Source organism: Rhagoletis pomonella, unplaced genomic scaffold, assembly GCF_013731165.1.
Source record: "Rhagoletis pomonella isolate Grant_MI unplaced genomic scaffold, Rhpom_1.0 Rhpom_scaffold_00001, whole genome shotgun sequence".
Taxonomy (NCBI): domain Eukaryota; kingdom Metazoa; phylum Arthropoda; class Insecta; order Diptera; family Tephritidae; genus Rhagoletis; species Rhagoletis pomonella.
Window position 1 is genome coordinate 116,615,466 of NW_023458555.1, and position 20,150 is coordinate 116,635,615.

General features: G+C 40.7%; 1 protein-coding gene across 1 annotated transcript in view; it reads left to right on the forward strand.

Moving 5' to 3' along the window:
- Window positions 1–2,457, forward strand: part of LOC118735542 (cadherin-86C-like) — a 403,126-nt gene extending 400,669 nt beyond the window's left edge. The window contains exon 6 of the mRNA XM_036465349.1: window positions 2,238–2,457. Within this exon, the coding sequence (XP_036321242.1) occupies window positions 2,238–2,441 (204 nt within the window). The 3' untranslated portion in view covers window positions 2,442–2,457. The remainder of the gene's footprint in view (window positions 1–2,237) is intronic.
- Window positions 2,458–20,150: the final 17,693 nt, after the last annotated feature.

The following is a 20,150-nucleotide window of genomic DNA, read 5'->3' on the forward strand; positions in this document are numbered from 1 at the left end:
CGCCGCCACTGAGGGCCTTTGCCAACTGATAAAAAAAGAGAAAATTTTGAAAGAGCAAACACAGATTGCTCGTTATGAATACGAACGCCATAATTTTTACCTAGCTCGTGGACCATGCAAAATTTTGACAGCTGTAAATATGTATACACTTACAGATCTATTCTGCACGTTACCAAAGATTTTGTAACCGGAAAATTTTATTACCAAAAAATGTTACCAGTTCTTGTCACCGCGATTCTAGTTACGTTGGTAATGCAGTTAAAATATTCACCAATTCAGCTATGAAGAATTGTGGAAGTTCTGGCATTGCATATTTCACGGGGCAATACTTTGTTACCAGCTTATGAGATGGTAACAAAATTTATCGGTTACAAGAGTACACAGAATTCGAAAAAGGTTTAAAATTTGACAGGAACTTAATTTACCGGTTACAAAACTTTTAATACCAGCGCAGAATAGATCTGTTAAAGTTGTTGGCGGTAATGGAGTCCAAATCAAAATGGAGTCTGGAAAAAAACAAAAAGCGTACGTTAATTGTCAGTTATAAAATAAATCAAAATTTATTTGTGAATATTTGTTAATTCTATTTATTGAAAGGTAACCACGCGGAAAAGCTTGTGTTAATTACATTGATAACAGAACCTGGCAGCTCGCACGTTGCCTAAATTCTCAAGTAACATCAAATCCACAAATGAATACACTGCCTGTATTACCATCAATATCGCCATGTATAAACTTTAACAACATACAAAAATAGAGCTTTCGCACGATCGTCTGTTTGGTTTTTCAACACCATTTATAATTTTCTTTTAATAAAATTACGATTTGTCAAATGCTTAAATTTATTTATCTAGTAATAATGCAGACACAACCCTGAAATCTAATAAAAAGTCTGAGGAAGGCCATTAAATAGCAGCACACAACCCAGTGCCTTCCTCAAGGGTGAATATAGCTACAACAACAAAGATAAATGTAAATGTATCTTTTATATGAGGCCTTGAGCGCCAGGGTTCGAACGATACTATCGATATTGAGTAAGCATCGATATTGATGGTATAAAAATGAGTACTTTAGTATTCGATACCTTATTTGTTGATTTTACTCGATACTTTGCAAAGTACTCGTAGTATCGAAAACTTTTTAAAAAACACACTTTTTAAATTTTTTTTTCCATTGGCAATCCAATTATCTTTGCTTATATGGATTACTATCATTAAATGTTGTCCATCATTTAAAATAAACTGAAATTGCTTGTAGTCATTTGCATAACGTAAACCATATGGCTACGTCTGAAGTAAAGCATTTCTATTATTGGTTTTTGGTGTTTAGATGTTTCTTGAGTGTAAACAAATCAAAAAATTATATTACGAAATTTAAACCAACATGTACAATAAATATATCATATTTGAGAATTTAGAATATGCACTAATTATACATCATAAGAAGAAGCTGAATGCCATAGCAGCCAAAGCTTTCTCTACTAGGCTTATAATTTTATTCTTAATTGTATATAAGCTTCAGTAATACATGGGTGTTTATGTAAATAAATAAAATTCTATAACAAAATGCTTTACTTAGACAGAACTATACATTTTAAAGCAATCTTTAAACATAAAAAAGATTGAAATTGATAAAAAGGGCCCTAAGAGTGTTTATATTCTCAATAGGTTTCTTCTTTTTCGATGCCGTCCCGGTTAATTTGGAATAGTTTTTAACATTACATTAACTATCAATGGTAGCGCTTGACACTATCGATAGTATTGCTGCAAAATATCAACGAGTAATGATAGTTTTTTTCTGAAACAGGAAAACTATCGATGGTGACATTATCGATAGTTTTACAACTATAGTAAGGGCTCGATATATTCAAAGAAAACTTGATTAAATTCTTTAAATACAAAACTTTATGGGCCATTTTCACCATCTCTGGTTAACACTAATCCCCAGTTAAACATCGTTACCGACGGTACTGACTCGCTCCATATGAGTATCGCTCCATAAAACGGCTATACCTACCCTATTTTATATGGAGCTTTTTACTGCACTTGTTATCTTTTTTAAGTTGGTTTTTAATTTTTTTAATAATGTTTTATTGAAAATAACAACAAAAATGCTATTTTTATAAGAAAATATTCTTCTTTCCTGCCCTGCCACCTATGTATGTATTACTTCATAACACACATTGATCATATACAATAAACTAATCATTTGTGAAAATTATTAATTTAAAACTACAGGTCGCCGAATGGATGGGACGACGTGAGGCCTGGTCCGCTGAGAGGCCCACAGATTCGCGAACGAAGCCAACCCGCTGGGAGTTCTATAATGGACGTAAGCAGTTTAACGAAAACGTAGGAGTTCATGCAGCAATCAAAAACGACGAAGATAGGAGGCGCATTCGTTCTGCGGACGAACAACAGAAGCGCGTGAAAATAGGGTAAGCATGAAAATAGGGGCTCTATTTTTTTATTCTAATTATTTTAGACCCGGCTCTTTGGACTTAATACAGGGAAAACATTCTAGGATTGAGGTTAAAAAAATCGATATTAGACATCGCTGTTGAGATATTTAGGAAACCTTTCTGACTTTTTTTGGAAATTCAGAATTAACTTTGTTTTACAAACCGCTTATTTACTATTTATGTATTTTATTTTAAACACCTTAGTTTGATAATTTTGAATTATAGACCCAAAATTTACTGACAAGTCCATATTTTAAGCGTGCGCTACAAGGACCCAAATCATTTTACAAATAGCCGAGCCGTACCTCGACTTCTACATGATTATTCATTCAAAGTATCAAACGGAAATACAATAATCTCCAAAATTTTACTAATCCTGGCTTATATCAATAGTTTCTCCCATCGCCGCAGAATCACTAACACCATAGTATGGTTCCAAAAAGATATTCAAACTGTTTTTTTTTTTCAAATTTAATTACACCCGATTTACATGATTTAAGTACTTTAAAGCAATTCTGGTTCATACTCTTTTGCATTTTATATTTGCTTTTACACGCTTAAATTTTGTTGAATTCCAGTTTTTGGTTCTTTAAATGGGAAACAACGAAAATGTCAGCAGCAAAGCAAGAAACTTGAAACCACTTGACGGTACAGACGCATATGTACTCTTTCCCTTTTCTTTTCAACTCCTCTCTTCCACTAGGAAACATAATTGAATTCAATACTTGAACCGTGTAAATCCCGGTAATAGGTAAAAAAATAATGATGCGTAAGCAAATCAATGTTTCCAAATTCCCATTTTCAAAAATAAAGAAATTGCATACTAAGGGCCGTTTTCTGAAGTAACCTTTAACTTTAATGCTCACTTTATATTTCTGTGTTCATATGGAAAAGTAGCTTACGTCGAAAGGCTGGCTTTAGTATAATGCCGCATTCGCAACATACGATCGTGAATAACTCATTAGCGCCGAGCCGATGAAGAACTTTTGGCAAATAAACGTGCAGAAATAGTTCTGATACTAGCAAGTCAATATTCTTATAAAGTCTCATCAAAAAATTCTTTGTCGTTTAAAGAATAAAGGGAATGCCGCATTATATTAAAGCGAGCTTCCCGACATACGGTACTATTCCATACAAACACAGATTTAAAGGTTGAATTAAAAATAAAACTATGTCTAAAGTTAAGAATTTTTGTATCGGTTTTTGACGTATGTATGTTTCGTGGTTGTAAACCAATTTAAAACCGATAATAAAATACTTTACTTCAGACACAATCATAAATTTTAATGTAACCTTTATATATAAAGTGAGCTTTAAAGTTACAGGTTACTTGAGAAAACGACAGGAATAGCTGTTTTCGCCATTAATAAACCTTATGTAAGATGTCGTGCAGGAACAGCTTCCTGTAGGTTAGGTTAGGTTGAAGTGGCTGCTAGGCCCAGAGGGCGCCAGCACACTTACGCCCGATCAGGGCCCATTGTGATACCACATGGATCCAAAAACCCCTACTCCTTAAACCAGTTCGTGGAGTCTGCGAACCTTAGCAACTGCCGTATTCCCAACTTAGCAGTTGCGCTTACATCGTCTAGAAGACCTATACCTAGGAATTTCTGTCTTTTCCTGCCTAGTGCTGGGCAATCGCAGAGTAAGTGCCTTATTGATTCAGGCTCTTCTTCGCGTGGCAGCTCCTGCAGTAGTTGTGACTAGCCCCGAGGAGTTCTGCGTGCCTTCCTATCAGGATATGTCCTGTGAACAGAACAATGGCCAGTGACATATCGCCTTTATTGAGAGTAAGAATTTCTCTCGATCTCCGTACATCCCATTTTGGCCACGTAAGCTTCGTTGTATTACAGTTTTCAGAGCGATCCCATCTGGAGGCCGCTTCTTCAAGGAAGTTCTCCCTTAGTAAGAGCTTGCAGGAAGCGAGTGGCATACCCATCCTCTTCCAGGCTGGTGAAAGTGGAGAGGAAGTACCCGCCCTTGCAAGCTCGTCTGCCTTCTCATTTCCTGGTATGTCACTGTGCCCCGGTACCCATACCAGGTGCAAAGAGAACTACTCTGCCATCACATTAAGTGATTTGCGGCAGTTGGCAACTGTTTCCGAATTTATAAGGACAGAGACAAGCGCCATAAAGGCCACCTGACTGTCTGAGTATATATATATTTCCATAGTGGCGATAACAGCTAGTTTTAGGCTGTCAACGGCTTCCTGTATGGCTGCCAATTCGGCTTGAAAGACACTCCAATGGTCAGGTAGTCGGAATGATCTTTTTGTTCCCAATTTCTCCGAGTAGACGCCTCCTCCTACCCTAATTTCTAGTTTGGAGCCGTCCGTGTAGAATCTTATGGCATCTCTAGACCCTGGAACTCCTTCGAGCCATGATTCTCTGCTAGGTAGCATTACGCTATAACCTCTAGTGAAGGTGAGCCTTGGTACACAATAATCCGTTGTACTCGGTAGTTGTCGATTTCTCAGAATTGTAGTGTGACCACAACGAGCCGCTTTCCAGCTTTTAAGCCCCTGTAGTCTTAGGGCTGCAAACGCAGCGTATTGTAGTCCTATAATATCTATAGGTATGATGTTAAGGATCGTATTCAATGCCATAGTAGGTGTTGTGCGGAGAGCACCACTAATACAGATCAGGGCCGTTCTCTCCACTTTTTGTAATTTATTACTGTTTACTTTCTTCTCCAGCACTAGCCATCATACCACTACCCCGTACAGAAGTATGGGCCTCACCACGGCGGTGTATATCCAGTGCACTAGCTTCGGGGTTAAGCCCCATTTTTGGCCGATTGCTCTCCTGCAGCTGTATAGGGCAACCCTGGCCTTCCGCACCCGCTCTTCGGTGTTTTGAGTCCAGCTTAATTTTTTAAATAGGACTATGGGGGGATTTTGTACCTTCTCGTGAATAGTACAAGTTCTGTTTTGTTTGGGTTTACCCTAACCAGTTATTTTTTGTCCAACTCTCGACTTCCTTCAGTTTTACCTGCATAATGTCACATAAGGTCTTTGGAAATTTCCCACTTACTGTTAGTACAAGATCATCCGCATACGCAATAACCTTACAGCCACCCCCCTCCATGCCACACAGCAGTGAGTTTACCGCTGCGGCCCATAATAGAGGGGCTGCTAGCGTATATTCTTTGATGTCTATGTAGTGATCTTTCTATATGCGACACTATTCCATGTAGCGCTGTTTCTGTAGATCTATCTTTCGTATAAGCATGTTGTGTGGTAGAGAGCCCGTCACCAACCGACCCTCTGACACGGACCTCCACCAGTCTCTCCATAACCTTCAATTGAACTGACGACAAGGTGATAGGCCTGAAGTCCTTTGGGTTGTTGTGGGACACCTTCCCTGCCTTGGGGATGAGCCCCACTCTTGACTCCCTCCACTTTCTAGGGATATGATAAAGAGCTAATACACCCTTAATTATAGCGTGTAGCCACGCTGAGCTTAGCTGAAGTGTTTGCTGCAGCTGTATGGGGGCAATGCCATCCGGACCTGGTGATTTATATGGCTTAAAAGTCCCAATAGACCGGATGACCTTTTTCCTAGTGAGGAAGTCTCCAGTGACCAAAAGATCTCCAGTTAGATGTGGCTGTACCGGCATGCTGTCCGTGGCACCCGGGAAGTGTGTGCAAAGAAGCAGATCCAGTGATTCCTCCTCGGTCTCAGTCCAGGAGCCGTCAGGTCTTTGCAAGCGTCCTTGGGCTTTCTGGGCAGCACCTGAGAGTATATTTCTGAGCCTGCCTGCCTCTGAGATAGACTCCACCCCTTTGCAGAAGTCTTTCCATGAGGTTCTTTTCGACCTTCTTAGGAGCTTCTTGTACTCCCGTAACGTTGTCTTGTAGGTATCCCAATGTCCCTCACTACCAGACACAGAGGCCTGGTTGGAGGTTTTCCTGCAGTTCTTACGTGAAATCCTGATTTCCTCATTCCACCAGGGTGGCTTTTTTCTACTCCTGTGCTGCTTTTTAGGGCATGCAATGTCAATTGCCTTACTGCAGGCGCCCGTAAAATGGTCGACAAGATATTCCAGCTCCTCTAGGTTTGCTGGAGTAGTCGGCTCTCTATCTTCTGGCAAAAGCCTATCCAGCTCTTCCCGATACCTATGCCAGTTGCCATTTCGCAAGTTTCTAGTTAGAGGAGCCTTGGGCATTCCCCGTGCTATCTCGAATTGGATATATCGATGGTCGGAAAAGGAGTGCTCCTCGAGCACCTTCCACTTCTCGACCAGACATTCCGCATTCTCAGAGATAAGGTTAACGTCCAGCACTTCCCTTTGGGATTTTGTAATAAAAGTGGGATCGACCAGGTATGATGGTGAGCATTTGCATCGCCTCCCAAAAATGGCGCCTCCCTCGCGATGGTCACTGGGTCCTTTATGCAGATAGTTGGCACCTCCTTGTCGTGCGCTAGGTGCGTGGGTGCCATCTTAATTGGTCTTCCGTTTACACTTAGACTGACCGCTGTTGTGTCCTCGTCGCTAAATTGTGGAAGAAAGAGACACTTTAGTGTGATACTTATCAATATGCCCGTCCTTGGTTTCCCCGTTGAGGCTCCACGTACCAGTCTGTAGCCCAGCGCTTTCAGCCCGAAAATGTTTTGTCCCACCACCCAAGGTTCTTGGATTAGGACGATGTCGGCTGCCCCTCTAGCTGTTAGATGGAGCAGCAGCGCAGCTGAAGCTGCTTTACAGTGGTGAAGGTTAATCTGCAATACCTTCACCATTTTGGCCGTTATCGCCCACGTCGCCTATTAGGGTGGAGTTGACCGCGTCTTCCGTCATCTCGATCAACTCCTCTTCCTTATAAAGCCGAAGCATGCGTCCGACCCCCAGCGAAGACGTCGATGAGGCATAACCCCCGGTCAGGTCGTCCATCGTATCAACCTGCTCGGATTCCTCCTCCACCTCCACGTCGCTGTTGGCCTCCTACGGCTCTACCACCGCGATCAGGTTCTTCGCTGCGTTTACGTCGTTGTTGTAGACCTTAATTTTGGCCATGTCACAGCTGTACCGTATCACCCCGCTCTTTTACTCCAGCAACTCTATGGAGTCCTTATTAAGAAGCAGGACAACCTGCATCGTATCTTTACCGCTTTCGTTGATTTTTACCACCTTTCAATTTTCGGTAGGTAGCTCCGGGTTGTAGAGCCTTATAGTATGCAAGGTCCTTTCGGGTTCCGCTGGCTTGCAATGCAACCATGCTCTCGCTCTCGGTCGCACCGGTAGGTCCTTGAAGTCGACCGCCCTGAGCTTTGCACCAGGGTAGACTTCTCCAATGCCTGCGACTGTCTTCTTATATTTATCCGCTGATCTAGCATCCTCGCATGCTATAACCCGGATGTTATTTTGGAACCACCCCGCTCCCTTGCAGGTTGGCGGAGGTTCCGGACTCTCCAACAAGATGGTGATAGAAATGTCGGCCTTTGCGGCCTTAACCCACTTCCATTGCTGCCTCAGGGCTATGCTGTCTTCATCGCTCTCGTCAATGACGCCAAGCAGGATCTGCTCCTTGGCTAGTTCAGCAAAAGAAGGCCCCTGCGTTCTGGCCCTCTTTGCATTGTTGGGCGCATTTCCCCCCGATCTATTGCGCTTACTGGAGGGCGCCTGCGGCTGTCTCTCCTCCGGCTTGCGGTAATCGGGCAGGACTGCCTTTGCCCAGTCGATTTCTGTGAGGATCTCCTTCACATGCTCTGCCTTTGCTATGCTACACAGGACAGGCGTAGTCCTTAAAAAATTTAAAAATAAAAAGTCGCACTCTTTTAAACTGTATAAAAGAACGGGTTTATACAGTGATTACCTAAGGTACTCAGTTTTGCGGCATAGCTACTTTGCATTAGATAAGAAATGTTATAATTCATATTTATGTAAAATTAAGAAGAATTTAATAAACAATCCTAAATCATTTTATGGTTTCGTAAATTCAAAGCGTAAGGCACATGGTTTTCCGTCCGCTATGCATTATCGCAACACTGTATCTAGCGACAGCCAACTCATTGCCAACATGTTTGCTCGGTTCTTTAGGTCCAATTATTCTGTAGACTTCCCTATAAGTGGAGACTATCCGTACGAGCTTTGTCCAATCAACTCTGCTTATATTCCAGTAATATCTTCCGATGAAGTTTTACACCATTTAAAAACCTTAAGAGCGTCATTTAGGCCTGGACCTGATCATATTCCGACCTGTTTTCTTAAAAACTGCGCTGAGAACATCTGCGAGCCTTTAACAACTCTATTCAATTTGTCACTTAAACATGGCGTTTTTCCGTCAGCCTGGAAGGAGTCTTTCATAATACCACTTCACAAAAACGGCAGCAGGTCCTCTATAGAAAACTATCGAGGCATAGCGAAACTCTCCGCTATCCCCAAATTATTCGAAGCAATTATTGTTAACCAGCTGACATATTCTATATCTTCTTCAATTACACAATCTCAACACGGGTTTTCTAAAGGAATATCTACTATGACTAATTTATTGGAGTTTACAACTCATGTCTCAAACGGTTTTAGAGAAAATGCTCATATCGATGTAATATACACCGATTTCAGTAAAGCTTTTGACAAAGTATGTCACTCGTTACTCATCCGTAAACTCGACCTAATCGGCTTTCAGCCCAGTCTTCTTCAATGGATTTCATCTTACCTCTCTGATAGAACACAAAGAGTTATTGTTAATAATTGTTCTTCCAACATCATTAAAGTTTCTGCAGGAGTTCCTCAGGGAAGCCACCTTGGTCCGATTCTGTTCCTGATATTCATTAATGATATTTCTTGTATAATAAAACATTCAAAAATTTTAATGTATGCCGATCATGTGAAACTTTTTAAAACATTGTCCTCTATCAAAGAAAGGCCTTTGTTACAAGCGGATCTGAACAACGTGGTTAGTTGGTGTAATACAAACTATATGCCACTAAACCTTCAAAAATGTAAAGTTATGTGTTTCTCTCGGAGGGCTGTTCAACCAGCTGTTTATTCAATATCAAATTATAATCTGGAGCAGGTATCCAATTTTGTCGATCTTGGTATCACAATGGATTCCAAACTCAATTTCAACCATCATATTAATGTTACAGTCAATAAAGCCAAAGGCGTTTTTGCATTTGTAAGGCGATGGTCAAAAGAGTTCAAAGATCCTTATGTTACAAAAGCTCTTTTTACCAGTTTAGTTAGACCTACACTAGAATACGGATCTATTGTTTGGAATCCCCGCTACCAAGTTCATTCAGAAAGGATTGAATCTATTCAAAAACAATTCTTGCTTTTTGCATTGCGTAATTTTAACTGGGATTCAGATTACAATATCCTCCCTTACACACGTCGTCTAAAGCTCTTAAATTTGCCTACACTCGCAAGTCGTAGAGAAATGCTGAGTATAATATTTATCGTAAAATTAATGACAGGCTTGATTAATAGTCCGGCCCTCCTGTCTGAGGTAAATTTTAATGTTCCTTCTCGAGTGTCAAGACACTTTCGACCTCTATTTTTAAAGCCATGCAAAACTAATTTTGAACTAAACGAATCATTCCGTGGTTTATGTCAAGATTTTAACTGTCATTCCAGCACGTTTGACGTATCGGTCTCGATTTTTACTATAAAGAAAACTATTATTTCCACTCTCAATAATTGAAATACTATCTTTAGCATATCCAATCAGCTGATGAATTTGATTCTGTAGCTGAATAGTTTTAGATCTCGACACTTAACAAACTCCTGTTTCCACTACTCGGCACCAAAAAACTAAAAAAAAAAGGTTCCGTACGTCATGCGGACTGCGCCCCTCGTGTCGGTTGGGCGGGAATGGAGGGTAAAAAGCCGTTGGGATTAATTAATAAATTAATTAATAAATGACATCCTATCACATCACATAAAATCACGTCACATCTTATCACGTCATCGCACCTCATCTCATCTACGGGAATAGAAAAAGAAAAGGATATAAGCAAAGATGTGAAAGATAAAAACAAAGATGAAGACCAAGGTAAAGTTACCGATTTCAAAACCAAAAACACCGATGGAAAGGTAATTTTCTGTAGATGAGGAGAGTTTTTATAGTTTCGAAATTGGTTGAAAATCGTCGTTTAAAAATTGCCATATTTGTGTATGGTTGTTTTTGCAACCTGTTCAATGTAAGCTGTTTCGCATTTTGTTTTACTTCGTATTTGAAATTAAACTTTGAAATAAAAAAGAAGATAGAGGCGAAAATTTAGATAAAGGCGAAAATGGAGACAATGAGAAATACATAAGAATTAGGTTAACAGTGTTGAAATTTTCCGACAGGAATCGAAATAAAATCATCCGTAGAGGTTACTGAAATTTATCGAATCATCGAAGCTTATAATTATCGAAGTTTATCCATGCTTATTAAGTTATCGCAACGTATCGAATTATTCAAACTGATCAATGTTTACTGAGTTGTCGAAATTTATAGACATATAGAAAGAAACTTAGTTGCCCAAATTTTCGGATAGTTATCGAGCTACAAAAGCGTGTGGGATTAACGAAATTGGTCAAGTTAAAGAAATGTATCAAGTTATCGATATTTATTGAATTATCATTATGTATAGACTTAACGAAATTTATCGAGGTGTCGTAATGCATGGAGTTCTTTCAACTTACAGAGTTATCGATAATTATTGATCTACTGAAATTGGTGTGTTCAACGAAGCGAAGTAAATGGAATTTTAAAAATATATCGATTAATCGAAATTTCAAGGTTATATAAGCTTATCGATTTATCACTGCTTATCGAATTTAATCGTCCTTACAGAGTGTGACGAGTTATCAAAATGTTTAGATAGTTTTCGAAAAATGTGGAGATGTCAAAAGTAAAAATTTATAAAGGTATCCAAAGTTTTTGCATATTTGAGTTATCGAAATTTTCCGAGCCCTCGAATTTCACAGTTATCGAAATTGGTCGAGTTAAAGGATTTTGTTGAGTTATCGAATTTTAGTGTTCTTGAAATTCATCGAACTATCGATATGTATCAAATCATTGAAATTTATCGATAAACTTGAATGTATCGGGTCAATTCCAAGTCCTGCCGAAGTCCTTCTCAGATAAAAAAAAATTTAGAAACGTTTTACCAGAAGCTTTTCCGGTTAGTTAATTTGTACCGTATAAGTTTTGCTAAGTGTTAAGTTAGAAAACCTCACCAAGGCTTCTAAAACTAGAAAAACTGTCGAATTTCGACAGTAACTGGCACTCTAGTACAGATTATTAAATATGATCTAAATTACACTGTGTGACAAAAAAAATTATACAGTTTTTTCGAGGTTCACACTTGTTGCAGATCTATTCAAGCAGTAAAATCTGCATACTCAGAATTTTAAATACACTCTCAAAATATGGGCTTAAGGTCAAAAACCGCGTTTTTCAAAGGGTGAGGCACAGGTATACTTGCTCGTAACTTCATTTCTGTTTACCCGGTGAAAAATACGTATATATGTATGTGATTCAAGATAAGACATTTCGCTGCTTACAACAATGTTTAAATTGATAATTTATCTTAAGAAATTGCAAAGGAATCAGTGATCGGACTTAGAAAAAATTTGTGTGGTAGAATATGGAAAAAAATTTGGTAGATTTCAAAAAATTGTGGTAGATCTCAGGTTTTGGATCAAACTTTGTACAAAAATTAAAAAAAACTGCAAGGTTTCACCTAAATTGCAAATATTTTAATTAGAATCTAAAATAAAATTAATTTAAGTATAATAAAGTGCAAGATTGAAGTTGATAAAAATTGCGCTGAGTTTTGGCTTTTTTTTTTCTTGACAGTTTCGAACATATTTTGAAAGATTTCTGCAACCTTGCGGAGTGCTGCCAGCTTTTCTTTTTATCACATCATGATGGAGCGAACAAATGTGGCTCGTTCCAGAAATGCTACTTGGGATTTGCCGATTTTGACAATTCTCAAGTAAAAGTAAACAACGCTTTAGAAATTTGAGATGCACTGAAATTTGCTAATCCTTTCACAAAAATCGCCGGTTTTTATCATTTTCTCTATTAGTTCTTTTTATAAATCATATATTTTGCAATTTAACACAATAAAACCACGTTTGATGTCGAAAAATTGAATATTGAGAAGATTTACTCTTTTACAGTTTATTTTATCTTCCCATTCTGTTTGTTGTTAGTGTTTAGTGTTGGAAAATGTTTGCTCTTAAAATTAAGAAAATTATGTTGAGCGAAAATAAAACTACTCCAAACGCGTATATGTGGTAGATTTCAGACCTTGTGTGGTAGATGCTCAAAAAAATGGCAGATCTACAACAATGTGATAGAAGTCCGATCACTGAAAGGAATCTTACAGAGTATATGCAAACTTTTAATTTTTAACATTTTTTCATTGTAAATTACGACTTGTCCGATTATTTTTTACTAGTATACATTCATAGGCTGCCCATCGAATTTTTATTTATTTTTTTATTTAATGGCCCTAACCCCTAATTTCCTTCCTTTTTATGAGAAATATTATTGCCTATTTTTTTAGATTTTTTTTAAAATCATTTAAAGTTCGCGACTTCTCATTTTAGGTCAGAAAATATGATTTTGTAGATTTATCAGTTTGATTGTACTACATATTTTATAATTGTTGAAATAAGGAATCGTCAAAACTTAAAAAAATAATAAATTATATTTTTTTTTTATTTGCTCAATGAAAATCCCGACAATCCAAGTATGACAATAAATTAAAGCCTATAAATCCTCTTCTCACAACATGTTCGATCTTTAAAATTTAATGAAAAATAGTCATTCAAAACTGATAAATATACCAAACCGCGTTTTCTAGCTTAAAATGAAATGAAATGAAAGGTATATTTAACATTTTTGTTTTTTAGTTTTTTGAGGTGCTACCCTCTGATACTTTTACATATAAGGAGAAAATATTTATCATTTAATATAGACTCAATTGACCCAGATTAACCCATGTCACAAACGTGTTGGAATAATGAACCATGTATCGTGGTTCTGCGCGTTATTATCTACTTACTCGTACATGTAAAAAGTCCTAAATATACATACATATTTTAAAGGAACGACCACGTTAACCGATTTCTAATAATAATAATAGATTGGCGCTTACACATATGTTAGTGTTTGGCCGAGCTTCTCCTCCAACTTGTGGCGTGCGCCTTAATGTCGTCACACAAAGCGAAGGGACAAACAGTTTTACGCCGACTCCGAACGGCGATTGTATTTTTATGAGAAACAGTTTTTCATGGCAGAAATACACTTGGAGGTGTGCCACTGCCTGCCGAGGGACGACCGCTGTTAAGAAAAAACCTTTTTCTATATTTTTTGCGATGTTGCTTGGACCAGGGCTTGAACCCAGGTGCTGATGAGTGAAAGCGCGCACTGCTTACCACTACACAGCGGCCGAACGATTTCTATAATTCTTTTTTTAAACGAAAGTTGTTACCCCACAAGTGGTCCCATACATACCCGATCATTGAATCATGAAGAAATTAACAATAATCTTACATTTATATATGAGAATTGAAGTCCGTTTTGTTTTTTGCTTAAAAATTAGTTGTCCATTTATTTATGAATGATGGGGTGAACAGAAATAATTTTGTTTTGCATCATGCTAGGTTTTATATGGAGTGCAATGGGGTATAGTCATTGCGCTGGGTATGCAGTTACAGTTGCATGGCTATACTCAATCCCGACTCTTGCGTCCTCGTTCGCGCACTCTGGGCAACGTGAGCAACCCATGTGCGAGATGCGGTAACCAATCCGAGTGGAGCCTTGGGTCACGGCAGAAAGAGAGGGAGCTTCGGTGGGGCCACTCTGACTTATTCGGTTTAAGGGCTCACTGAAGTCTGCAGCGTCTGTTCACCAGTAGGTGCGGCTGCAAGCGGGTGTCTGCTTGGAGCAAGCAGATCACTATATAAACGTGTATTTGGTTGCGAAACCACCCCCGTCCCAGCAATGGGTTGTGCGCTGGGCTTGGGACCCGCCACGTAAAAACCACTTCCAGTGAAGAAGCAAGGCAAAGCCTCGGATGAGACCCCCCCCTTATGATGACGACCACGGCAAATGTTTAAAGGACTACGATTTGAGGGCATGCACCTGGAATGTCCGGACCCTTAATGGGGAAGGTGCCTCTGCCCGGCTGGTTGATGTCCTCGTAAGGACAAAAGCTGACATCACCGCCATCCAAGAAATGCGATGGACGGGGCAAGGCAAACAATGTCTGGGGCCTTGCGACGTCTACTACAGCTGCCATGTAAAGGAGCGCAAATTCGGAGTTGGATTTGTGGTGGGAGACAGACTCCGTCGCCGAGTACTGTCGTTCACCCCGGTGGACGAGCGTCTAGCCACAATCCGCATCAAAGCGAGATTCTTCAACATCTCGCTCATCTGCGCCCATGCCCCGACGGAAGAGAAGGATGAGGCATCCAAGGATCTCTTCTATGAGCGCTTGGAGCGCACGTACGAGCGCTGCCCCCGTCATGATATCAAAATCGTGCTTGGCGACTTCAATGCCATGGTGGGCAAAGAAGGGATCTTTGGAACCACCGTCGGAAAATTCAGCCTCCACGACGAAACGTCCGACAACGGATTGAGGCTGATCGACTTCGCCGGGGCCCGAAACATGGTAGTATGCAGTACTAGGTTCAAGCATAAAAAGATCCATCAAGCTACCTGGCTGTCTCCGGATCGAAAAACGAGAAACCAAATCGATCATGTTGTGATAGACGGAAGGCACGCTTCCAGTGTTTTAGACGTACGCACACTCCGAGGCCCAAACATCGACTCAGACCACTATCTTGTTGCAGCCAAGTTACGCACCCGCCTCTGTGCAGCAAAAAATGTGCGCCCAAATATGCAAGGAAAGCTTAACGTCGAAAAGCTGAAATCACAACAGACAGCCAGCGCTTTCGCTACTCGACTCTCACACCTGCTCTCAGAGAGCACTCTTCAACAAACCGACATATGCGAGCAGTGGAACCACATTTACCGCTCATTAAGTACCGCCGCCGAAGAAGTAGTCGGATTTCAGCGAGCCCGAAAGAACAACTGGTACGATGAGGAGTGTCAGGAAGCTGCAGAGAAAAAAGATGCCGCCTACAGGGCCACGCTGCGATCGGGCGCAACGCGCGCTATGTGGGACCGCTTTAGGGATCTGAAGAGGGAAGCGAAACGTATTTGCCGCAACAAGAAGAGAGAGGCAGAAATACGTGAGTGCGAAGAGTTTGAAATGCTGGCCGACAGGAGGAATGCCCGAAAATTTTACCAGAGAGTTAGGCGACTTACGGAAGGTTTAAAGACCGGGGCGCACTCCTGTAAGAACAATAATGGCGACCTAGTAACTGATGTCCAGAGCGTACTTAAATTATGGAGGGAACACTTTTCCGCCCTACTAAATGGTAGCAGCACGAAAAGTTGTGGAGAAGAAGAACCCGAGCCCGCAGTCGATGATGACGGAGTCGACGTTCCACCGCCTGACTATGACGAGGTACGTATAGCAATAACGCGGCTGAAAAACAACAAAGCCGCTGGAGCTGACAGCCTGCCAGCTGAGCTATTCAAGTACGGCGGCGAGGAGTTGATAAGGTGCATGCATCAACTCTTGTGCAGAATATGGTCAGATGAACGCATGCCCGACGACTGGAATTTAAGTGTGCTCTGCCCAATCCACAAGAAAGGTGACCCCGCCATTCGCGCCAACTACCGCGGGATCAGCCGTCTAAGCATAGGTTACAAGGTCTTATCGAGCGTATTGTGTGAAAGACTGAAGCCCACCGTCAATGAACTGATTGGGCCTTATCAGTGTGGCTTTAGACCTGGCAAATCCACCATAGACCAGGTATTCACAATACGCCAAATCTTGGAAAAGACCCGCGAGAAAAGGATCGACACTCACCACCTATTTGTCGACTTTAAAGCCGCTTTTGACAGCTCTAAAAGGAGTTGCCTATACGCCGCTATGTCTGAATTTGGCATCCCCTCAAAACTCATACGGCTGTGTAAAATGACGTTGAGCATTACCACCAGCTCGGTCAGAATTGGAAAAGACCTCTCCGAGCCGTTCGCCACAAAACGGGGTTTCAGACAGGGCGACTCCCTTTCATGTGACTTCTTTAATCTGATGTTGGAGAATATAATAAGAGCTGCAGAACTGAACCGCTCAGGAACAATTTACCACAAGAGCGTGCAATTGCTGGCTTATGCCGATGACATCGACATCATCGGTAACAAAAACCGCGAAGTCTGTTCTGCCTTTTCCAAGTTGGATAGGGAAGCAAAGCGCATGGGTCTGGTGGTAAACTAGGACAAGACGAAGTATCTCCTGTCATCAAACAAACAGTCAGCACATTCGCGCCTTGGCTCCCACGTCACTGTTGACAGTTACAATTTCGAGAAAGTAGAGAATTTCGTTTACTTGGGAACCAGCATTAACACCGATAATAATGTCAGCATTGAAATCCAACGTAGAATCACTCTTGCCAACAAGTGCTACTTTGGACTGAGTAGGCAATTCAGGAGTAAAGTCCTCTCTCGACGTACGAAAACCACGCTCTATAAGTCACTCATCATGCCCGTGCTGGTATATGGCGCAGAAGCATGGACAATGACAACATCCGATGAGGCGGCTCTTGGGGTGTTTGAGAGAAAGATTTTGCGGAAGATTTACGGTCCTTTACGCGTTGGCGACGGCGAGTACCGCAGACGATGGAACGATGAGCTGTATGAGCTTTACAACGATATGGACATAGTGCAGCGAATTAAAATACAGCGGCTCCGCTGGCTTGGTCATGTCGTTCGAATGGACACCGACGCTCCAGCTCTGAAAGTATTCAACTCGGAACCCGCTGGTGGTAGCAGAGGAAGAGGGAGACCCCCACTGCGATGGAAAGATCAGGTGGAGAAGGACTTGGCTTCACTTGGCGTCAGTTGGCACAGAGGAGAAACGACTGGCGTGCTTTGCTGAACTCGGCCAAAATCGCTTAGGCGGTTACAGCGCCAAAAAAGAAGAAGAAGAAGAGGTTTTATACAATAGTAACCGTGCAAAGGCCGCTAATAATTTGGCAAGCCAAAGGCAGCACTGACGCAAAGTGATACTGTCATTATCTCAACTTCGACCCATTTGTGGCACGGGTTAGACTAGATTAATTGAGCCAAAATTTTTAGGGAATTACCTTTTTAATAAAGGTATCCATTTTAAGGGGTAGCACCCGCAAATTTCCGATTTTCAAAAATAAGGTCCTTTTTAATGTACATATATAAGAACGAAGCCGTAAGCAGGTTTGTTTTTAATTAGCTATCAATTTTGAAATTCAATTTCGGTTTGGCTGAGACATTCGACTTTGACCAATATGTTCTGCTCATTTTCTAGTACAAAAATTTAAGTGAGATATCACATTACGGCATAAATTTTATTCATGGTTTGATGGGTTTTGCATATACATATATATTTATATACTAAGGAACAAAATTGCCGGACAAGACGTCATTTAAAATAAAAAAATTAAAACTTTTCGAATATTCTGTAATATTGCTCCACCATTTCTCAAGACAAATTAACCATTTATATATGGTTGTAAACAACGAAACGTTTTCTCTTAAGTGGCATATGTAAGTGTAGTCATCGGGCAAACAGAAATAAAGTTAGGAGAAAGTAGGTATATGCTTCAACCTATGAAAAATGCGTTTTTTAACTCCAGCCCAGATTTTGAGGGTGTATTCAAAATTCTGAGTACCTGTGCGTATATATTATTTTTGTTTATTTCACTTCAAATCTCATGAAATCATAAATGCAAAAGTATGGTTGACACCGGATCAGCTGTTTAAGTATTTATGACCAAATGGTTAAATCGTGTGAATGAATGTGGACAATATTTGTCACTTTACTGCCGTGCGCAAATGTGTGCCAAATCATTTGGATCTTTGGCAGCTAAATCGTCTGATCGCAAAACAAATCATTTGTACATCGCTATCCAAATGCGAAAATGTGGACAAATCTAAATTTGGCTTTTTGTGTACAAATGTACAAATCGTGTGATCCCTACTTTACGTAACTAATTCTTAAGCGCCTAATAGGCATTGGCAAAGTATCATATTTGACAATTTTTCTTTTTTAAAATTTGGAATTATGAAAATGAATTCGAGCTTATTGGACAGTCCTTCGCGTCGGATACTGTTTTAGTTTCATAGCAGTTATTAAAACCCGCATTATTCGCAATTACTGAAATTTCACCTCACAAGCAAAATGTCGCTGAAAATTCGAGATTCCGCATTGAACGCCAACAACGCCATTGAACAAGCAAATCCCACGCGCTTTCAGTAGATGGGGAGATTATTTCCACGTATCTGCAATTATTGGAGGAACAATGGTGCCGCTTCTGTGTAGCTCAACAAGAAGTGGAATATCTTGTGGCGATGAAAACGTTGAGGTGGAAGAGCAGTCACGTATTCTAGGTGAGGTGTGGTACACCATCGCCAAGGCAAACTTCCGACTCCTTACCGCAACGCAAAATCAACCTACTCATCATGCTATTCAAACAAGTCCTGCACCAGTGCCGCTTCCGAAGTTGCAGTTACCATCATTCGGCGGCGATCCGACCGCTTACTTTTCACGACGCATTTTGTTCGCTAGTTAATGCGAACGCAAGTCTGTCGGATGGACAGAAACTTCAGTATCTGCGTAATTGTCTGAAGGGAGAAGCGTTAGACTTGGTTAGCAGTTTGGCAGTTAGTGACAGCAACTACATTGAAGACAGCCATATCAAAGCGCTATCATCGATTGATAGAGCAGCAAAGCAGAAAACTTAACCTTGCAGCATGTTGGAGCGCTGCGGCACTCGGTCGGCCAGTTGAGTTCTGGGATGACTGGCTTATTCACCTAACAGTGTCAAAACTAGTGTACGAAACCCGAAAGCAGTGGGAGTTATCGCTTGTGGCAGACGATTTGCCGTCATTTACTGCACTTCGAGATTTTCTCGAAACTCGAGCTCGTTCTTTGGAGATGGTGCCAATGGTGTCCTCAAACACTAAAACAATCACTGCAAAAACGTGCTCCACTCAACCTGTAAACAAGGTGAGACAAATGGATCTATATCAACTGATACCGCTAGTGCCACTAAAGAGCTATTTTGTACGTACTGCAATGGTGAGCACAAAATTTATACCTGTTCAAAGTTTGGTCAACTCGACTAAAAAGCTAAGCTAACCGCTATCAAAACTCCGCCTGTTTAAACTGCCTTAGTAAGGGGCATCAGGTGGCCAAATGTCGTAGCGCATCATCGTGTCGTTTATTCCAACGACGTCATCACTCGCTACTGAACGCTAGCTATAACAGCCAACAGGCTGCACTCGCTATCAACGAAACCGGTCAACATGTCAATGTTGCCTTGCACTACGCTGATGCTGATCGCGTTATTTTGTTGGCTACCGCTTCTCGACAATGGTTCACATGCTTCGTTCATTACTGAATCTTTCGTCCAATGCCTTCATCTTCCTAGAAGCTCGTCGTCAATATGCGTTACTGGTATTGGATCAATCAAAGGTGGTTGCTCCAAGGGAGAAGTTAAAGTTTGTGTAGCTCCCCGGTCATTAGTCTCAAAATTCCATTTGAGTACTCTTATTTTGTCGAAAATAACTAATGACCTTCCAACTACCGCTGTACCCTCATCACCTTGGCCGCATACTTATGACTTACCCCTGGCT